The sequence below is a fragment of the Pelecanus crispus genome, chromosome 2 (genome assembly GCF_030463565.1).
Source record: "Pelecanus crispus isolate bPelCri1 chromosome 2, bPelCri1.pri, whole genome shotgun sequence".
Lineage (NCBI taxonomy): Eukaryota > Metazoa > Chordata > Aves > Pelecaniformes > Pelecanidae > Pelecanus > Pelecanus crispus.
The window spans coordinates 53,391,895-53,415,360 of record NC_134644.1 but is presented as its reverse complement, the minus strand read 5'-3'; the positions used below and the strand labels follow the sequence as shown (position 1 = coordinate 53,415,360).

General features: G+C 40.4%; 1 protein-coding gene across 2 annotated transcripts in view; it reads right to left on the bottom strand.

Moving 5' to 3' along the window:
* The window catches only part of STAC (SH3 and cysteine rich domain), a 75,823-nt gene that overhangs the window by 47,297 nt on the left and 5,060 nt on the right, over window positions 1–23,466 (bottom strand). For both annotated transcript variants that reach the window (XM_075706062.1, XM_075706063.1), the window contains exon 2: window positions 3,632–3,908. In XM_075706062.1, the coding sequence (XP_075562177.1) occupies window positions 3,632–3,908 (277 nt within the window). The remainder of the gene's footprint in view (window positions 1–3,631; window positions 3,909–23,466) is intronic.

The following is a 23,466-nucleotide window of genomic DNA, read 5'->3' as shown; positions in this document are numbered from 1 at the left end:
TTTTTTGTAGGAAGATGTTTCATGTTCCTTTGCTCTAATTTTGCTGTGAAAAGAGCAGCACAGGGAGCCTGCTGCCTCTGCTTCGAGCGTCCTGTTCGCTCTTAAGCTACAGACAGATTCTGCCACGTTAGTGAGACTGAAGTGAGTACAGCACGCTCATGCTATACACAGTTCATCATGCTGCCCTGTACCAAACAGAGCTGCTTAGTTCATAGATCAGAGAGCCATTTAAGGTGAACCTGGAATCATTCTTGGTGGCAAAATTGAAACCATGTAAAGTCAAGCCGGGATTTTCCTGGACTCTTTCCCCCAGTCTTCAAAACACGTATCTGTCTTTGCCTTTATTCTCATCAATAAGGAATTTAAAGCCATAGACTCATCACTCTCAAATGTCACTGCCCATGAAAAATGCAACTAGAGAGAACAAATAGGCTACATGTTGCAAGTGCAAATTCAGAGTCCCTGCACAGAAGTGAATTTTTTTCATTCTGCCTTTGGGAGCAGGCTTGACACCAGTTCCTGAAAAGCTGCCTGTTTTGCTTCACCATCCCCATAACCAACAGATTATGGACAACTTATATGGATTAACTGAGCTGCAAACAGTAACTTCTAGATCTCCCATGCCACTTAAAACACAATACAGCGAAACCAGGTATGACTGCAGTAAGGATCAAAGGGAGAGGATTACAGGAATAGAGTAGAAGTCTGTCTATGAGAATCAGGGCATCTAGACTCTAAGGCATTATAAGGTACAACTCTTAACATCTTTTCTGCCATACCTCCAAGCAAAGATGAGCTGGAGGAGGTCACAGCAATTCACCTGACTCAGCCTGCCGCCAGACAAAATAAGTCGCATTAGCTTCTTCAGCAATTATGAAAGGCTTCTTTCTCTAATGAAGTGGCTAAGATACAGAACAGAAAAGGGAAGACCTCAGAGGACAGAAAAGAACAGAGAAAGTTCAAGAAGGCAGGTGGGGTTAAAGCTGATGTTCTGAAGCTTATAGCTATGCTTCAAGACTTTCCTATCCCAGGCGGGACAGATTGCCCAGCAAAGGAGAAGGGCACAAGTGTTTATGAACTGGAGTTACTCCCTGCAAAGTTTGCTGCCAGTAATAATCCCTCTTGAGCAGCAGTGTTTTGAAACAGTATTGCTGAGCTGTGCAGATTTGTGATGATAAAAATCTCTGTACCACTTCATGAGAAGCTGCCAGAAATACGAAGGACTTAGATTTGCAGTATATATTTGTGAAACTAAACTTTGACAGAACATCCATCCACATTACAGAAGGAGACAAGTTCTGGGCCCGCTTCCATATATAAAGTTATTTCAACTAGTTGCCTATTTTCCAGGCTTCCTTTCAATCTCTGGACTATAAGCTTCCCTGATATTGATGCTTTACTCTTTCTCCCTTTGACTTGTTCTTCCACTTGAAGTGGAAAAAACCTTAAAAGACTGGAAAACAACACCAAAAATCTGGGATCAGAACTCCTCTGTTTCCCTGGATTCAGTAGAGCTGTGGTGCAGAGAGGATGAAATCAGGCCTCATGTGTTTAATTCTTTAATTTATGGAAGCAGGATTGTCTTGCATCAGATTTAATGTTCTGTGGACAGCTGCCTTTTCCAAAGAACACAAGTTCCCCACACAAGCTGGGGACACTGAGCACCCTCATGTGGGAAACCAGGTACCATTCTCTGAAACAGGCTGAGCAATCCTATCAGCGTCTTTCAGGAACTTACCATACAGTTATCTGAATGGCAGTGAGTTCCATACTAGGGGACATGTGTTTCTTACAGGAAGCGAGGCAAATTACAGACAACAGTTTGTACTCAAAGACCTGCACTACCTCTACACGAAGTGAAACCAGTGTTTCACTCCTTGTCCTGCCTGAAAACCTGGAAATTGTGTCACTCACTTTCACACTGGTACACTGCCACTGAATTTATTCCTTATCTACTGTGCTGGGACAACTAGATGATACGTAGCAAGACGACCAAATCATGTGCATAACAAGCTAGCTGCAACAATGTGAATTTCTAGGACCAGACTTCTAATAGCAACTTCTGCAGCTTCCCACAGTGGTGACCATGCATGTTCTACATCTCCAGTCACCTGCCAGCACTTCTTTCCTGACATCTCCCTGCACAGCCCTATAGATAATCTGCAGCACGAAGGCTGGCTTTTTAGGTCTTCCACACTGCACTGAAAATTACCTGACAAGCAGTGCTCAGTATGGAGTTGTTCTCTGCACTCTGACGAGAATAATAAGTTATTAGCTCTGTCCTCCATGTCTCTCTGTCAGTCAGTCCCTGGCAGTAACTTACATACCCACGGACAGTTTCAGAGAGAAGACAGGGTGATCTTTCAAAGGTATAAAGTTTGTGTGAGGTTTCGTGAGTAATAGGGATCAGGTAGAAGAATCCCAAGAAAGTCTGAAGTGTGAATTCAGCTGTTATTTGTTCTGTTGACCTGGTCTCCTGTACTGGTTTTGGCTGGGATAGAGTTAATTTTCTTCCTAGTAGCTGGCATAGTGCTGTGTTTTGGATTTAGGATGAGAATAATGTTGACACCACACTGATGTTTTAGTTGTTGCTAAGTACTGCTTACACTGAGTCAAGGACTTTTTAGATTCTCATGCTCTACTGACTGAGAAGGCTGCAGATGCACAAGAAGCTGGGAGGGGGCACAGCCAGGACAGCTCACCCAAACTGGCCAAAGGGATATTCCATATCATATGACATCATGCTCAGTATATAAACTAGGGGAAAGCTGTCTGGGGGGCTGCTGCTCATGGACAGACTGGGCATCAGTCGGCAGGTGGTGAGCAGCTGTTTTTAATTTGCGTCACTTGTCTTTCTTAGGTTTTATTTCTCTCTCTTTTTGTTGTTTTCCTTTTCATTACAATTTATTATTATTATATTATTTTATTTCAATTATTAAACTGTTCTTATCTCAACCCACAAGTGTTCTCACTTTTACTCTTCCAATTCTCTCCCCCATCCCACCAGGGGTGGGGGGAGGGAGCGAGTGAGCAGCTGTGTGGTGTTTAGTTGCCAGCTGGGGTTAAATCACATCTCCCAAAACATGTGGCCTAGACAGCCAACACGCACACACAAGCAGCTCAGAGCCCACCACCCAGCTGGTGCTACTTCTTGCCCAGTTTTCACTTAGGAGAGATGTGAGGCAGCTGGAGGTGGTAGGCATGGTCGACACAGTGAACGGGAACTGAGGGCACTGCAGGGTGCGGGGGCAGAACGCAAGGAGCAAAAGAGTTAGAATTACTGCTGTGAAAAAGAGTAACCATAGCAGACACAAATTTGCAAGACAGATTTCTGCTGTTTCTAGTGTAACACACAACAGGGTTTGTGCTTGGTGCTCAGTATAACCTGAAGGAGTGAGGAATTTGACTCTAGCTGAAACCCTCACCTGTGATTTGTGATAACAGTATGTGTCTACAAGGCAAGAGATCTGTCAACAAATATAGAACTTGTATTAGCCTGTGGCAGATGTGACATAAGTCCAGATCCTTCTTGCACGAATATTCTCAAATAGACATCTGGGCTGACATGGAAAGGTCATCCTGCACGTTCTAGCGCGGACGCCCACACAGATTTAAAAAAATAATTTCTTACCAACAATCATGTGGTTGCAGACATCGCAGAACGTGGGTTTTTTGAAGATGTGCTCCTGGAAGATGTGAGCCTTGTTGTTTTCTGGTAGCTGCTGGGCTCTGGTGGGGGAGGACGCCTGGCTCTCTGAGCTGGGGAGCTGCCCAGTGCTTGTGCTCACCTCAGGCATCAAGTCTACTTGCAGTTTCACATCGCTATTAGTCCTCTGGAAGAAATTGTCTGCGCTTTTACTCCGCAAGCTTTTGGTCTTGAAGGAGAGCGATCGTTTCAGTTTCTGCAGCTGCAACAAAGAAGCCAGTTACAGTTACTGCCTTTCCCTCTTCAACAGCAAGGCAAAGCTCCTGGTTTTGAGGTGTGCTGTTGACAAGTGAACCTGGGAGCCACTGGCAGACCTTGAACAACCTGAACAATAAAATTGACTTTAGAATTTAACCAGCAATTTCAGAGCAAAGAAAACAGGTACCAATCACAAAATAAACTACTCTACATATGCTTCCTGACAGACAATATACTTGATAACCCTAACGAATGCTTGTATTGGTCTTTTCTTTCAGGTATGACAGCAAAAGAGGTACTGCAAAGAGTTGTACACATTGGAGAATATATCCTTTGTATTCAAGTATGAGAGAACTTAGAGTATTATTCTTCCTCTCATGGTCCTTAAGCAGCCCATAAAACCATTTCAGGAACAGCTGTTAAATGGCAATACAAGAGGAGTGAATTCAGTAAATATATTTGATATACTTAAATTTCTTGAATTTGGCAGAAAAAGAGATTATATGCAGCTTTGACTGAGAAATTCTTGTTTTATTTTTTTAATGGAAGAAGACTAAGGAGTGGTAACAGTATAATTAACTAGCCAATTGATAGTTAATGCATTAAATTAATTAATACTAGTTAATACTTGTACCTTATCAGAGTTCCTCTCATCCTCCCCCTCCCAGATTTTGTATACGGCTGAGAAGGGTGCTAGGTGAGGCACAGAAGCTATCAGGATATCAGCTACACAAATTTGCGGGTTTGTCAACTCCAACGGCCCACAAGTAGAGCCCCAGGTAAAAGGAAAGCCAGCTCTGCGTCCACTTCGCGTTTGCTGTCTCTGAAATGTAATACCTCCAGATCACCTTTCACTCAGCATTATTCTAACCACTGCAAAATCATTTCAATCACTACTGCAATTCTCTGGGCAAATGCAATGTAACAACTGAAATTTTCCATGCCGCTCAGGCTGTCTGTGGTAACCAGCAGGAATGGTTTATATTAGAAACTGTTTATGTTAGAAACAATGATCATCAGGAATCATAATTCACACTAATAAAAAGGGAAGGAGTTCACATACTTTCCTAAAAAAGCATGGCGCTGGTCTCTCACACTGACTTAGTGGCCTCAGAGCACTTGCTCTCCCAGGCTTCTATTCTTGATCCCTCCATTTTCTTTAGGATGCAGCTGAAAACACACTGTTGGAGAGGAGCCTAAAGGCATCCCAGGGGAAGCCTCTCTTCTACCTTCAGTCATGGGCAGCTTGATCTTAGAGAAGGGAGACACTCCAGCTCTCTTCCCCATATTTCAACAAACTCCCTGAGTCCAATAAACAGGCAAATTACCTTTGGTTAACAGCGTTTGGGTTTGCTACATGGAAGCAAACTGCATTCTGCTACCTGAGCTGTTTCTCCACTGTGACTGTGGGAGTAGGGAGGGGTCAGAGCCAGAGACCCCATCCCACACGTACCACTATCACCCACCACTCTCTCTGGGTTTACAGGAGCAGCCCTGGATCCAAATGAAGGAAATACTCACCTGTTTGCAAGAAACTCAGTCTCTGGGGGAATGTGTGAACAGGAGCAATTAAGTCATTAAATGCCAACTACGAGGTAAGAGCAGTTTCTGGTTTCTGAAGCTCTTTCAGCTGAAGCTTAAGTCATGGGCTAGCTGAGCCCAAAACTCACTGTACAACAGCACCAACAAAATGTGAGATTTTCCCTCTTCTGCTTGGATGTTAAGTCACTGGCTCTGGAAATCACTGAGGTTACTCAGTACTGAGATTACTTCATCTCCCCAGTGACAGCCAGGAACTCAGCAATAATTCACTCCCTTGCTCCTGAAATGCTTTTCACCGAAGTCAGACCTAATTAGTGTAGCAAAACACAGAGAATTACAACACCACAAGGTGACTGAAATGGCATTCATTATTGATTTGCCATCCATTTCTACAGTGCCACATGAAGTTAATTAAATTTCAAAATGCTGCTTCTGCCACAGAAAGAAGACTAAGCTGCGCAATAGAGTATTTGTTTTATCATGAAACAACTGTCCTGCTTGTTTGGACAATGTATGCAGTATATTTGAAGGACCTCTCCATTTACTATCCTTATCCTGTTCTCCTGTGCACAGTCATTTGCCAGTCAAGGGATATACCAGCAGCCTTTCCTCCCCCAGGCAGAAAAGTCAACAGTTTTCCAAAGAAGGGTAGTCCAGCATTCAGGTTATGCATGTCCAAACATATGCATACACACTAAGGTGGGCATGCAGCTGTGCATACTCTGTGCATCCCCAACCATAACGTTCAGGTCAGGACATATATTCAAGAATGAGTTGACCAAGTTACAGTCACAGATTTGGCAGGCGTCTCTCTGAGATTCCCTGAGCACTGTCCTGTGTTAATGTTGTTAAATAAAATTTCCAGACAAGGTGGGCATCCTTGTCGTTACACAAATGCAGATTTCATACTCATTTGCATTCCAATTGGAAGACATCTACATGTTTGGCTTGCATTGCATACCCAAAACACCAATGAAATTCTGCAGCTATTATATCCCAAATAGGTTATATGTGTACAGAAGTGACTATGCAAAAATGCAGAACATAGGCAATGTTTAGCATTTTGCACAGCTGATTATACACTTTGCTCAGTACTCTTCGACAGTACCTCTCAGGTCAGAGCGTTTTACACCCATCTTGCATAAGTGAGAGTATACAGGGCAATAGAAGATTGGCATCAGGTTTTAAAATTTGATCCAACTTTCCTTTCTCGTACTAGGCCCATGAAAGAATTTGAACTAGGGTACTGGTATGTGATTGTTTACTCAGGAAAAGTTGGCCCAAGCAAAGGCAAGCGCAGGTTGCTCTACAGATAGTATAAGTTGTAAAACCATAAAAGCTTAAGTGATTATTATGCTGCAGTCAGTGAGTATCACTTCCCTTACTTAAATACCAGCATTTCCTCATTTTGAAGTTTGCTATGGCCTAGGCCTGTTCTTTTATTGGAAGTTCTCAAATGCAATTAAATACAGGCATGTAATATATGCCTGATTTTGATCTGCTGTAAACTGATTTAATGCACTTGTGATGCCACTACTCCCAACAGAGCTGCTATAGCATTCACCTGAGGCAGGAGTCAGGTCTTCCAATAGAGAGGAATGTATGCAAATTTTACTATTTATAATTTCCTTCTGCAGAGTGAATGAGTCCAAAGTTAAATCTTAGGAAGAAACACTACCAAAGTTTGGAAAAACCTGTGACTAGGGTTGTTCTGCACTCAATACTTACTTCAACACTTCAGTGAAAAATCATGTTTTGGAAGTGAAAAAAAAACCCCTAAACCAAGCACAAAAAGGCTTTAAGAAACACACTTGAGATAAATCTCCTAAGCTTTTCACATTTTCTCCTCTGCTAGGAGGACTACGAATTAGCTTTCATTTAAATAAAAATAAAATTCCCACAAGCACAAGAGTTTTTCTAGACTTGTGATAGCTTCACGAGACTTTACAACATTGACACTTCAGAAACATAAACCCTTGGTATCAAATCCAGGATGTTCCTGTGGTTTGAAATTAGAGTTTGGGAAAAAAAAGTGCCTCTAGCTAAAAGCATTTTATCAATCACACAGACTCTCAGTGACTGCAGGTACTAACCCTGCAGGCAACATAGAGATTAGCGCAATAGCTCAACCTCAGAGCTTGATTAACTTTTTTTTTCTGTATCTTCCAGTACAATCTCCTTCTTTCTCTGAGTTACTGAATGTTCAAGCTTCAAGGGATCAGGAAAGTCTGAGGAACCACAGCTTATCAGCACCTCCTCTGTTCCTAATTCCCCTATACTACAGCTCTTTAGCTGGTATAACCAGAAAACAGGATGCAGCAAAAGGACAGCTATTGAAATTCATTCCCAGTGTTAACTAGGTGCCACTGCTTTTGATGTGAATGGGAATTGCACCTGCCCTCTTTATTTGATTTAAGCATTGGAAGCAAACAACTCTTTTCTACAACTTTGGTTGAAGAACTTCCCATGGAAGTTGGGAAGATATCAGTGATTTGAGCTGTTTTATTATCCCTAGCTTTGTGATTACAAAAGCTAATCATCCACCCTGTAAAGAGTAATTTATTCAGGCTCCTAACTACTCCCTGATATCTAGAAATTCCTTTTCCCTTGTCTCTCCAGCTTGTCTACATTAGCAGTCAGCGTGTCTCAGTAGGCGCATATCTGGAGAATGAAACAGGGGCTGTTGAGGACCCAGCTTACACACCATATGCATTACAGGGCACAGAGTACTCTGAACCAGACCAGGCTGTTAGTCCTGGTGTGCATTAGGTGCACACCTGGAGCACACGCAAATCCACAAGTGATGCAGCCTGTGCTCTATGCACCACAACAAGGACCAAAGTGGAGTGAGCAGCAACAACTGGAAGATTTGCTTTGAAACCACACTCCCAAATCCAACTAAAATGCTAAGATAGGTGTCCCCTACGCTACCACAATTTCTCTAGCACAACTTCTTCATCACACCTTCTCACCATTCAAAGCTCAGGGAAAGCCTCACTCCCTCCACATCCTACACACAAATGCTTCATTCCCCTTCCTGAAGCTCCCTCCTTAGTGATCTCAGAGTGAATGGTGGTTACTAGGAGGACAAACTGTATATTATATTGAATTATATTACATTATATTACATTATATTATATATAATATTATATATTATTATATTATATTATTATATATTATATTATATTATACTGTGGCTGGAAAGCTGCCTGGCCAAAAAGGACCTGGGGGTGTTGGTAGACAGCCAGCTGAACATGAGCCAGCAGTGTGCCCAGGTGGCCAAGAAGGCCAACAGCATCCTGGCTTGTATCAGGAATAGTGTGGCCAGCAGGAGCAGGGAAGTGATTGTCCCCCTGTACTCGGCGCTGGTGAGGCCGCACCTGGAATACTGTGTCCAGTTTTGGGCCCCTCAAAACAAGAGAGACATTGAGGCGCTGGAGCGTGTTCAGAGGCGGGCAACAAGGCTGGTGAAGGGTCTGGAGCACAGGCCTTATGAAGAGCGGCTGAGGGAACTGGGGTTGTTTAGCCTGGAGAAGAGGAGGCTGAGGGGAGACCTTATCGCTCTCTACAACTACCTGAAAGGAGGTTGTAGTGAGGTGGGTGTTGGTCTCTTCTACCAAGTAACAAGCAATAGGATGAGAGGAAATGGGCTTAAGCTGCGCCAGGGGAGGTTTAGGTTTTTTAGGAAAAATTTCTTCACGGAAAGGGTGGTCAAGCATTGGAACAGGCTGCCCAGAGAGGTGGTGGAGTCCCCATCCCTGGAAGTGTTCAAAAAACGGGTAGATGTGGCACTTTGGGACATGGTTTAGTCTAGTCTACCCTTGGTTGGCTTAGAGTAGACTTGGTAGTGTAGGTTAATGGTTGGACTGGATGATCTTAAAGGTCTTTTCCAACCTAAACGATTCTATGATTCTATTCTATATTATATTATATTATATTATATTATATTATATTATATTATTATATTATATTATATTACATTAGTTTGCTTGGGCATTCAGAACAACCCTCATGGAATCTGCCCACATCAGCTTATTTCCCAACATGCTTGGTCTTGTTCTTTTCTCAGCCACTGCTAACCATCCTTGCCAGCAGCAGAGGTTCCTGTGCAGCATGGGGCCAACAGGGAGATTATTTTTATACATTTCCATTCTTAACTGTCTTCCAGGAGAAATGAACAAATGAACCAGGCTTATCAACTGTACTTTACTGACAGACCATATAACCAAGCCCTCATTTCAGACATCAGCTGTCTGCTGTATTGCCACTGTGCTAGCAATAAAAAAAGGTTATTGATTGCTCTTCTCTATCCTTTTCTTTACACTTGTGTTAACAATATCATTAAGTGGATTACAAGTAATACAGGGTATTAACAGGGTTGGAATAAGCCATCAAGCCAGTTTGATTCCTGCAGTTCTTATAAAATGTAGCTATTTTGTTTAGCTATGCAGACTAAAAATGCTCTGTCAGCAGATTTCACTCTGCTGTGAGATAAACATCCACCTTCTGTAAGGAACCATTTCTTCTTCCTTTCAGCTTCTTAGAGCAAGTTCCCAAATTATTTGACTCTCACATTGTTATAAAAGAAGGACTTAAATGCATAGGGTCCAGATGATGTTGTGTAGATTCACTTAAAAGCATGTCAAGTACATGGGATATTACCAAAAGGGAGTCGGACCAAGAGCCTTTCAAATAAGGGAAAGAACAAAGGTCTTGATGAGTGGCACCTATTCTACAGAGTACAATCCATTTTCCTGGTCAAGGAACATTCAATTTGTATTAGCAACCCTCAGAACATACCTCAGATGTTAACTAGATTTGTGAAAGGACTGGATGTTACCAGGGTGTAAGCTAGCCTGGTGGCATTGCTGGGTTTCACCTAGCTATGCTGATTAAGAGCAAACAAAGAACCAGCTCAAACAGAAGGGCTTACTTTTTTGTGAGCATGAAGGCTAATGATTTTCTTCTTAAAACTGAGGGATACAAAAGTAAGTGATTTTTGAGCACAGACAAGGGTAGGTGTTTTTTTCTGGATTTGATTTGAAAATGCACTGTCTTGGCATTTTAATGAGCAAAAATAAGATTATGACATGCCCAAAGCCAGTATGCAATTTCACAAATAATACGCGTGTTTGCCTGCTGATGGGAGAAGTACCATGTCTTGTAGCATTAACAAGATAAAAGGATATTTCAAACACTTAAGGGGTTGGTATTGTTTATTGGCAAAGCATCCATGATAAAATTTGTGAGCAAAGCTGGTTCCTTTTCTACCTTCTTCTTTCTAAATAACAAATAGTACAAATACTCTACTAGTACAAATTGAATTAACTAAACTGACTTCAATTGCAGCTGATTTATACAGACTGAGAATCTGGCCCTATCATGTATTTGTGTCTGCCCTAGCCAGCTTTCTTGGAAGCTGTATCCTTTTAATCCACTACAGACAAAGAGGGAGTGTTCATTATTGCAGAATCTGCTACCTATTACATTTGTGTATTTTCCCAAACAGATTGCATAGCTGGCACTAGAACAAATATGTTTGTTATTGTTGTAAAAAAATAAATAAATCAAACTGTCTGCTTAAATACTGTATTGGACTAGTCAAAGAGGAGACATTTTCCATAATACCTAACAATAACATTGTTAGTGATTTATTGGGTACCTCCAACTACTGTGGTTGGCTCTTGCTGCTCTGATAGTCATCCTCAGATTCTCCTCCCTCCCCTATATTGTTTTTGAAACCCACTCAGTGATCCTCAAACCAATTTAGGATATAAACATTTTCAGGCAGGGCTCCTTCTGTGATTTTGTTTTACACGTAGAGTCCTAACTACGATGAAATGCTCTGATTGGCATGCCAGAGCGTAACAGCAAAAATCCCTGAAAGAGCCTCAGGGTTTGAAAGCATGAAATCTGAAGGGATGCTCAGTTGTCACTGCTCCCACAAATGCCACTGTGAATCACACGTTCTCAGCCCTCTCCTAATGTAATACTTCCTTGGCAGCTGTGTGTTTGCATCTCTAATTGGCAAACCTCTAAATTAAGAGGTACACTCTGCGCGTGTAGCCAGTGTATTTGTTTAGCAGACCTGTTCATTCTGTACGACTCTCTGGTTTGGTTTAAACCACCTGAAAAATTCACCTAGTTCTCCACCATTGCTCCTGCAGTTGGTTTGAAATTATCCTACGGTTTTGGGTTCATTGTCTTCTAATATCGCAAGGAACCGGGATTAGCAAATACGTGAGACAAATGCGAAATAAAGTGCTGAAAGTTTTAAGGCCTGAAAATATGGAAAAGTCTCCCTTGTTCTCCAAATTCCTTTATATATCTTCAAAATTCAGCATAAGATATGAAAGGACAAAGTAATGCAGTCCAGGGAGTGATAGATTTGAGGAAACACAAACTATTTATTAACTACAACAATTGCTATCAAATCTCAGGGAAATCCTTCTTTTGTCTCCATTATGTTCAGAACTGTCTACTTAGTCGTAAGGCATAAAAAGATTAAACTCTGTGTTAGATATTCTGCATTTGTGACTTACCCTGAGCTCATATTACTTTCCCTGCCAAATGTATTTTCATATTAACTTCAAAAGACTCACAGGCATTTAAACAGTTTACAACAGCTTGTAAAAAGGAACAAACATATGCAAAATAAATATAAAGATACTTGTATGCATGTCAAATCCAGAAAATTTTAAGGCTTTTGAATCAAAAAGTAGGTAAAATCCCCCCCCCCCCATTTAATAAATTTATTTATTTAGCCAAAACTCTCAAATTTCATATCTAACTGCATTTTTGCTGTTGTGTTTTTGAACAGCCCTATTTTGGTGTATTCCTCTGTTCTCTTTTAATCAAGCCATATTAGAAAAAGTAATCTAGAAAGGAGAGAGAGCATATTACATTTCTCTTCCTAAGAGATCTAGTCTCTATTAGTATGTCTTCAAACTTCCTAACAGGTTTGATTCAAGTTTAGTTTGGAGAAAATGCTGGCAATATCGCTCAACCATAGTTTGTGTTCAGCCTGCTTCTAGCAGACAGGAAAAACAGTGAATTTTCTCAAATTTGCAGCATTTCAGCTAACAACTCACAAGATCTTTCAGAGAAGCTTTATTGTAGCTTTTCAAAGTTTATCACCCAATTCAAGAAAATCAGATTAACAGTCCCAAAGTAAGATCTGCTGGGTTGATTGTATTGAGCTCAATGATTGTCAATTCTTCCTCCTTTGTGAATATGTGCACAAATCAAACCATGTTACAAATTGCACTAAGCAACACGTCAGCCATGACCAAAGCCTGTTTCTTGTTTTATGTCGGGGTTGGAAAATGTTTTGTCCCTTTGATCTTGCCTCCTGCTTCACCTAGCAGAAGAGTTGGTCCTTTCAGGAGCAGAGGGAAAGACTACAAATCCTGTATTTATATCCAGGATTATATTCTCCCTGCTGCTAAACAGCGGTTCCAACATGGGTGGCACCAGCTGCAGGAGATCTTTCATAATTCAGGTTACGGAAAGTGGCTGGTGGAATAACAAGCTGCAAACCTCTGTGTGGCTCCTGTCTCTCTCATGGTCTGGCAATTGAATTGTCTTTGGTCTTTCCTCCTGAAACCAGCAGGAAAACTCATGAAGAAAGCAAGAGATGGTTAGGAATAGTCCTTCAATTTTTTTTTTTTAAATCCCCGTGTATTTTCCATTTCAAGACCAGTAGGTGTTTACAACATCTTTTTTTGTACTTTGGGTTTCACCTCAGGCATCTAGTTGCTAAGCAGCCGGTCATCTCCATACTTTGTCCCCATTAGGATGAGGCACATGTGTGGTTATCTCTTGCCTCTTGATAGAGAAGGAATTTGGACTGTTATCTCTGAGGTCCCCTTTGGGAATCCTGCATTTTGCTGCTCTGTTTGGATACCTCTTTTCCATTTCAGCTTCTAAATGGAACAGTGATTTCCCTTTGGTAACTCCCGATTTAGTCATTTACTAATCTTTGCTGCAGTGGAAGTGGCACAATGAAATTTGGAGATTGAAAGGCTGGATTTCAGAGTAATGTAAATCCAGGCAGCCCTGCTGAGGTAAAGGAAGCTACACTGGTGTCTACCTGCTGAGAGTCTTCAATAATAATAATAATAGAGCCTGAGTTTTGTTTCTTTTCCTTCTTATGAATAATCTGCAGTGAACGTGATTGCGAATGTAAGATTAATCATCCTTGATTGTATCTCGTGTCTATCCATCTATGAAGTGTGCATCATTATTTTCCACTATTGATCTTATGAGAAATTAAAGCTCAATGCGACCCCCTTGGACCTTTAAAAAAAAAAAACAAACCCCAAAACAAAACAGTGTTCTGCTAAAAAGTGCTGGTCTACCTATAGCAATAGTTTCCACTGATTTATTTTACCCATTTGTTTTTCCTCTTTTTTTTTTTTTTTTTTTTAAACAGAGCTGTTTTATAATACTTTAAATGTCTCTTGAAGCCAATATGGAAATACATCTGGCAGGGAGGCTGATACTAACCAAGGGCAAATTAACATCAGCACCAGATCCCACATACTGTATAATCACATTAGTACTGTCTTAAAACAAAAAGGAAGATTGAGATCCACTGGGAATTGTTATAGTTAATATTCTGTCAGTGTTTCCACTCCTACTTCTGGGGCTTGAAACTTATGCTGTTAAAATTGCTTTACAATGAAAACATGTAAGTGCTCAGCTCTACAACAAAGTTATTGTCACTGGGCCAAATCCTAAGGTCTTTGCTTACTGCTGACTCCCGCTGACTTCAGCAAGCGTGTTTCCTGAGTAAAGGCTTGGGGTTTGGCTGGGTTGTTGGGTTTTTTTTGTTTTGAAATGAAACCTTTTTTTACTGTTTTACACTGTGCATTAAAAACAAAGGCTTTCTGCATGTAGCATGAATAAACACCTGGCCACATTTGGCATCCTGTTATCTGGCTGACTTAATTCAACCCTTCTCAATTCCCTCCTCTTTTTTTAAACCATCACTGTTGATCTCCCCTCCTCCACAATCAAATATAGATAGATCCAGGGGAAACACCTATGCTTCTTGCTTCTTTTGTCTTTCCTAGACCCTTGTTTCAAATTCATACTTTGTGTGAATTAATTCTGTCCAGACTTCTTGCTTAGCTACTCTGCTTTAACTCTGAGATGATGTTACCTCGTTTTCCGATCAAAGAAAGAACCAGAAACACAATGCCAGAACTTGGGTGTTACATGGCCTATTGGCTTATAAAAAGCTCCCAAACATAGATATTTTGGCTTATTTGATCTCACAGGTTTCTGCACTCCCTTCTTTGCTGCCTGTTCACAAGCAGAGATTCAGATCCAAATTTTACAACTTGTTTCCATCTTTCCATTTCAAACTCTTCTCAGTAGGAGATGGGGTAGGAACTTATGCCTTACAGAATATTAGCAGTGTTTGTTGGTTCACTTCCAATTTTTCTTTTTCACAGTTCCCTTCCCCTTCTTGTGCATATTTTTGCAATCTGGTAGCAAATTTGCTGCCTTCCATCTTCTTTTTATCCATCCTGAAGACTGACACTGTCCCATCCTGTGAACTCTGCTTCTTGCCAGCCACTCTGGACGGCAGGACATGCGGCTGCCCTGGCACTGCCTGTTCTGACACCGCAAGTCCAACAGGACCCATATGGTCCTGGTGCAGAGCCATGTCGCTGCCCTGGCACCACTCTGGCCTGAAGCCCTGGATCTGGGGGAAGAGCTGACAGCACAGGTCGAGCAAAGCTAGTCAATTCCTCTGGGCTTCTCCATGCTTTATCTGGGTACCCACCAAATTTCCTTCATCTCGTATTTCCGGTTCTAAAGTCCTACGGCAGCTACCAGATACATAACAAATGCTGTGGCAATTAAAATTTTTTCCTACCTCGATAACTTCTTCCTTGTTATTCATTCTGCATTTTACTGTCCACCATGGCAGAGATCTGTTTATTTCAAGATCCAATACAGATCTGGCACATTTTTCATTCAAGCTCTTCTCAAAGTGCAACTTCTGGCATGCATTTATCCCTTTCAACACATGTACTCTAGTTGTTTTCTAATTTTCAAAAAGTACTTCCAATCGTTTTGGGGGAAATTTCTCCTGTAGTACCAGTTTCCAAGGAACCTGTTACTAGTACAGAAAGTTTCCATCTCAGTCTGTCTTTTGTCTTCTTGTTATTACACGTTAGTCATGCCCAGCAAAAACTGCGTTCAGTGTCCTACATAAAGAATAAGCCAACTCTCCACATGAAGAATCTGTTTAACTTGATGATAATACTGTCATATATATGACGCGCAGTTACTTGGCACTTTATGGGGATCTTTGAAGGCCTAAACACTGCTTCAAGAAGTTGACAAAAACATATATTTGGAGATGTTACTTGGCAAGAGTTGTTATGTATGAGATTTATCAACATCTTTGACTCCTTTTGCCTCAGGCTAATCCATTTCTGTTATATTTTTTCCTAAACCACCAAGCTGCTGAACATCTTTAGCCAGCTATTGTTTCAAGATCAACCCCGCAAAACAAAAACATTTTATTTTTATCCTCACCAGCTGCACAACTTTCCTCCTCAAATTACCTCTATCAAAGTTTCAAGATTAAACTGCAAAAATGTGTTTTTATACTGAGATAGCTAGTTTCATGTAAAAAGATAGTTACATACAGAATACCACAAACAGAAAAGTAGAGAATTTAAGGCTATAACCCTTTCTGAAGAACTACAAATTTTTTTCTGAATGTTAAAAGAGATTTTTTTTAAGTAAGTCCTTCAGAATCCCCTAAAGTTAAACGGTTGCTAATGAGAGCCTGCACACAAACAGTGAATAATTAAAAAAAAAAAAAACAAACAAAACCAAACCAGGAACAGCATATTGCATGGGGCTGCAGGAGGAATTCAGGCAGGCAGGAGGGTTGGGCAATAGAAGAAGGCAGATGAAAGGAAAGTCAAGTTAGGACAGAGAGAGTTTTAAAGAGTATGAGTCCTGTATAAGAGGGGGAACTTCCATGAAATGCCCCACTGTCTAGCCTATTCTACTGTGAGAGTAGGTACAATTCTTGGTATCAGCAGCTTAGCACTGACTTATAAGGAGTGTGACATATCCTTATAGCAGACATAGCAGAAATCAGAGCTACTGACCACTGCTGAACTGAAGAGCAAGTGCAGTGCTAACTTCTGAGATTTATATCCGTTTTCTCCTGTCAGTTGGTTGTGGGGTATTTTTGGTTTGGTTTTTTTTTTTTTTTTATATGCAGTAGTGGCTATAAGTACTACTGTACTGGAAGGATGACAACTCATGGAAAGGAGATTTTTTTTCTGGAACTCAGCAGCTGGTAGTAAAACCCAAGTGATGTTACCTCTATTGCTACTTGAGGAATATTGTATTTATTGCGGTGTGTTCCCTACAGTGCCAAAATAAATAGGTTAGCTTTCTCATCTTGTTTAAAAAAGGTCTGACTTTTTTTGACCAGGCTGAGTGGCTACTTCCTATGGCCAACATCTAGTCATAGCTAAGCTCTCCTCAGAGGCAAATCACACTTTTACAATTTTTGTTTTAAGGCTTGGCTGTCATTTTTTGAACCTTTGTGAAATGCTTTTAATTTATCTACATTCTAGCAGGATTCAAGTAGGTCTATTACAACTGTTGGCATTCATTTTAGCTTTGATAATCTCTAAGGAATCGTTTGTTCAGAGCATTTTTCTTGGATACCAGGCAGGAACTGCTAAAACGGCCAGCACCATTGATGTGCAGAAGTGCAGCGCAGGGAACTCTGTGGGAGCCTAAGCAGCTGGGGAGGCAGGAGCTCAAAAGCGCTCCACTGGCAGTGCAGTTGAAAAGGGATCTCCTTTTCCACTCTCCTGAGTCGCATTGCTCTTCAGCTACCTACCCAAAAAGGAGGAGAATAAGAAGACAGGGGAGACTAAGAAGAGAGCTTCAGTTCTTTTGCATAAGGAATGTTTTCTAATGCCTCATTGCCTAGGTTTTAAATCTATGTAGTTTCCTGCATATACATATCAAGAAAACATGATGTTACATCAAGAGATAAATAGGCATCCGCATGCAAAGAACAGACCGCGTAATACCAGACAACCTAAGGAAACTAAAATGCAACTTAAGGCATTTCTATGTGAATAAAGTAAGCATGGCTTGGGTATAGGTGAAAGGGAAAGTGCAAACTGTAGGGTTTGCTTTTTTTCCAAGTATACTTATGGCATGAGTGCCAGCATCCACACAGTGTTTATAAAAGGTCCCTCCCCCTAACAGAAGAACCACCATCCATTTTCTTAACAGGAATCTTTAAACTTGGCTGAGCTTGGAAACCTGGAAGTTTTTCCTATAAAGACAGGCCTTGCATTGGCTCATTGTATCGGAGAGCCTGGTCCTGGATTAAAGCTTTTGGGTGAGAATAGGAACAGAGAGGAACAAAAGAGAGAAACATTGAAAGACAGAGAGTGAGTGGGTGAGCTAGCAAAAAAGTTAACTGTTTGCCTGGATCTTTAACAGCCAGGAGGATGAAGTCCATTTGTCATTACAACTAACTACAGGAGATAGATCTAACTGCTGTGAACCTGCCAAAGACTTCTGTGTGCCCATACTTCATGAAACTGGTACATGATTCATCTTGTGCCTACATTTTAATAGCAGCACTTCACATTTTGAAGCCTGGATAGGCTCACATTTTTCTCTCTTTTTGTCATAGGTGCATAACTTTCCATTATAGGGCTGGATGGAAAACAGCAGTTCCACTTAGCAAAAATTTTCAAAGTTTGAATGATTTGTTCCATGTTGACATAAAAAACAACTGCAGCCTTTCAAAATGTCTTTGAGAGAGCTGTGGGCAGAAGAGGGGAAAGTCAGACAGACTAACTTGCCAGGGGAACAGATGACTGACCAGTTTTTGTAGGCAAGGTTCAAGACCTTGCTCTGACAGATTCACAGTGGTGTTCACCCTACTTAAATTCAAGCTTTTAACACAGCTGTAGCTGCCTGCTATGGTCAATGGAAAAAGATTTCCCCTCAGAGAGGCTAATTTAGAGCACGTAAGGTAGGCTTTTCCTCTAAATCACCTTTGATAAAACAATTTTGGTCTGTGTTCCACTTACAACATAGGCAGACTGAACTACTGACTTAACCACCTAAAGTTGGTCTCTAATTACAGGTGAGGCTGTATGATTTAACCTAGGATGCATTTTTCTCCTCTTATGACTGGAAATTTCACCTGCAACCAGGGAAAGCTTCCTGACAAAAGTTTACACAATCAAGAAAACTGTCTCACAATCAACATTTCCTCAAAACAGAAATTTTGACATAAAAAAAGGCAAAAAATAAGCACTTGACAAGCACAATTTTCACTGGAATGTTCGTTACCAGAAACGTCTCATAAACCGTTACAAGTCACCTTATGTTTATTTTAAATAATTCCTGGATGTGTGAACTTAAGTGAGAAATGAGCTACACGCACTTATAAATAATATAAATAAGTACACTAAGAGGTACAACAAAAATTGTATATGCTGGATCCTTGAGTTGATAGATACTGGTTGATAACTTAATAATAGGTGCATTTTAAAAAAGCGTACGGACCTGAGCATCTTAACAACTGGATCCTCAATTTAACTGCACAGAAGTCAGTGGCACTCTGCCAAGTCTACCATGTTGAATTTTGCCTAGTATATTTTGTTTACTTGTGAGGACAGAGATGCCCAGTCTAAGGGCATTTCTCACCCTGTGTATGCACAAAGGCAAGTGAGGCTGGGTCAAGGTTTTCAGCCCCTCAGTTCAGTCCCAAGACATTTTGGTTTTGAGAATTTAGACTGGCAGGGAAAATGCTGGCAAATCAATAATGAATAGTATACCTGTATATGTGATGTTTGAGGAGGTGGCTTGTATGCATCATGCCAGAAATCTGAATCTTGGCCAACAAAAGCTGATGCCTCCCTTCATATGCATGAGCAATTTTTGTAAAAAACAAATGAAGTTAAATACTGGGGTAATGGAGATGCAAGTCTGTCTCTAAGATGATGTTCAACAGTATTTGCTATAACAACCTGTCAGGTTGACTTTGCTCTCTCACCTGAGCTGTGCCTCCATAGCATACGTTTCTTTGTCTCACTCTGATGAATAAGCTAAGAAAAAAAATATTCTAAATGCTGATTTTAATAGTTTTGTGAATACCAGTTTGTAGTGTTTTGCTCTGTTCTGAATTAAACCTAATCATCAGTTACTATAGGTCAGCTGCATTTTGCTTTTCTATTCGGAACACTAAACTGCTAAAATGATCTTTATTAATAAAGCAGTGCATGTGTGGCATTTTAATAAAGCTTTTAAATGGCACTCAGAAATGAAGCATGTAATGTATACAGAAAAGAGAAGCATTCAAGTTGTCACTGTTACTCACCTAAGGGACTCTGCAATTCCATATTGAACTTGCAGCCTCCTGTGGCTGGAAAACTCCTCTCTCTCACAATTATTCACGTTATGGTATTTTTAAGTTTCACCACTGCAGCCCCTAAACTGTAACACTTTCATTTGACAGTGCTTAGCAAACTACTCTCATCAGTTAAAAACAGGTCAGCTAAGAAATGCTGACCTGTCAATAGGAAAACTTCTGTGAGCATCTAGCACATTTATGCAAGACTACAGACATGAGACTAATTTTTTAAAATAAATAAGAAGATCACAAGAGGTCTGCTTTTTAGACATCCATTGTAAATATGTTTTGCAGGGTTCCTGAGTTGAATTCCCTGACAAGGAGCATATATTGTATCAGTTGGTCTACTGAATCAAGGGAGCTTCCTCAAGCAGAGGCATATGTCAAAGGAAAACAAGGTCAAGTTATTTCAGTCATTCACACACAGATTTCTCATTTTCACAGCTGGTCCTCCTTGCTAACGAACATGCAAAGTTTGTTTATGCTTCAGCTAGAATATAGACATTCGCTTGCCCGAAAAAGGCAGCGCTCATTTACCATTGAATGACCACTTGCCTATGCAGCTGGAAGTTGTGCAGGACTGAATACTGTGTTAAGAACATTCAACTCATGAGCTCAGATCTGAAAGATTAGTCCTCTGCCTGACAAACACGAGCACAAATTTATCAAATATACAATCTTCTACCTATCAAGAGTATACAGAAATGGCTTAGTTAGGCAATAGGAGAAATGATCATCATACAAGGAATTACAGTTTTCTATCAGGTGATTACGATTTACTTCCATTTAAATTAAATAAAGTGTAATGGAAAAATGAACCTCTAAGCCACGTTTTGGATTTCAACAGGATAGCCTTTGATGTGCTATATTCGCTTGAAGAAATTCCAAGCCTTCAGCACTCTCAACTCCCTGGGGATATATTTTAGACCACATCACACTTTGGAGTGTGACACAGAAGGACCCAAGCTAGTGTCTGTCTGAAGATATAAAGGTCTTAACAGTGGTTTGGAAAGCAGCACAGCTGTGTAAACAGGTCACTGCATCTGCTAACGAGTGCTGATGAACCCAGATGACCATGGGTTGTGGAACAGCCTTGGCCTTTGCTAGCCTTGAGGTATCAGGTTAGAGACATGCTTCATTGATAAAGGTGACTGATCAGAAATTATCAGATACGGTCAGGATGTGCTTGGATGTGTAAGAGGCATAGAATTTCTTCAAAGCAAATCTCTTAGTACTACCTGGAATATAAAATGAAAAAGAAATGAAAAGATTCTGTGAATGTGTGCTCCTGGCAAACTGAATTAAAATACTTATCTCAGAAAGGAAATTTGGAATAAGCAAAGAGTCCACAAAGAATGGTAGGGGGGGAACAAGAGAAAAAGAGGAAAAAAGTGGTGTGCAAACAAAACTGGAGCTTTCAGGCAGAGTTCCTTAGGTGTAAGCATGTTAATCGTCAAGAAAAGCTGAGTGAGTCCTTGCAAAAGGTATTTAAGGAAATGTCAATGGATTGATTCAGGCTAGGGGAAAGTAAAAGAAGAGGCTGATGGGATGAAAGGCTGGCTCAGAACTTAATAAACACTTCATCTTACTTTCTTCCCAGAACAATGATCCTGGGGCAAAATAATAGGAATAATAGGAAAGAGATTGCAGAAATAGATGTTATGAGATTAAAAAAGCTGTTCAATGTGTCTGCTGAGGTGAAAGGGAGAAAAGAAACCAGTTAAACTCCATTACAAAATTTTACTTTGGAAGCCTAGGAACAAGTTTTCATAACAAGTTCATCAAGCCAGAAATGATACAAAGTAAAACAGAAGTCTGTTTCAAGAAGCAGGAAAAGCAACCCCAGCAAATACAGATTTGTAGATCTGACCTCAATAGTGCTTGACAAAAACAAACAAACAGAAAGGTATATCCTCCTAGACCAGTTGTCTTGGATATGATGAACAATTTTCTAGACAAAGAAAATGTTTCAGGTCAAAGGTAGATTCTCTCTATTTGGATTTCATTAAAATTATTGAGTAAGCTACCAAAAGGGAATCTATTAGCCAAGATTGAAAAGAAGGGATGTAGTGAAGAAATTTTAAGAAAAGTTCAATTGGAGAAGGTTGCTGTTGAAAGGAGAAGTACTAGGTTGAAGGAAGGTCGTTGGTGGAGTTCTTCAAAGAACAACGCTGACCTAGTCTTAGGGTCAGTCTTGCTCTCTGTATTTTTATTACTGAATTTGATGTGAAGATTAGGCATGTCATAAGGCCATTTCCCTCTGACATGATGTTGGAGGCATTGTCAAAACTGAAGAGGCCTGGGCTTGAGGGATGGAGTCATGGAGATGTGATGAACTTCAGCTGTGGAAATGCAAGCTTGTGCACCTGACACCTGATCCAAACCACTATAGATGAGGACAGACAAATCTAACCTGGATCCACTGGAAATTACAGAGAAATAGAATGGTGACCTCTGGTTGACCAAGGGGTGACACAAACATTAGAAGCACAGTTTCTGGGAAAGTTAGTGAAGCATTAGTGATACTGTACAAGATCTCATGTAGAATACCATGCACAGTCACACTTTTTCAAGAAAGTTTATTCAAAACTGCAGAGATGTATAGGTCTGCTACTACAATGAGATGAAGAATGGAGAGTCAGTCAGCCTGGCTTGTTTAGTATAGAAAATAAAAGGCTGCAAAGAGATATAAAAGTCTGTTCTTACATGATGGAAACCTGCACCAAGAATGGAAAAGAGATGTTTAAGTTAAAGCAACATTATCAAAATTACAATGCCACACAAGCTGACCAGAAATAAACTTAGACTGGAATTATAACAGGGTGAGGGGCAGAGGGCATCCCTTAGCCATTAGAGCATCCAGGTGTCGGGAGAGCCTTTTAAAAATAGTGGTAAAACCTGAATTCCACAGGACTACTTTAAGAAAAAGAATACAGTGTAAGAGACTGAGACAGTAGGACTGAACTCTTTTCCAGCTTTGAAAACAACCTGTTTTGTTTCAGTGAAAATTTCTACTTTTTAGTAAATCCATTTTTTTACCACACCTGATTTCAGTCAAGTCATCTTTAGTTGTTGAAAGTTAATAGACATTTTTTTCATTTTGGCAACATTTAAAGTGTGGATAGAAGAGAAGGAACTGATCTCATTTCTGTTTTGCCTTAGATATCTCAATGTGCCTAGGAACTGATCTGACATATATATCAAAGAGAAAACAATGCCAGAGTGTTTTAACCAGAAAAAGGGAAAGAAAGAGGGAAAAGTCAAAATAAATGTAAATACAAGAACAAGTCTGCTCAAGAAATTATTGATAGGGTAGAGTATTTCCTGCTTTTAATGAAATCTTCCTGTACATAATTTGTTCTGATACTCCATCAAAACATATAAAAATACTTCTCATTTCTTTCCCTTAGTCTTACCTTCACAGAATGTACTCACCATTTTACACAGAGGCATGGAGGTAAGATTAAGAAAGAGAACTGGTTTTTTCTTCCCCTTTCACAGGATTTTTTCAAGCTGTTTGGTATTCCTTTGAAGACTACAGCAGTAGGTTACATACTGGATATTTATCACTGGTGTAGAGGGT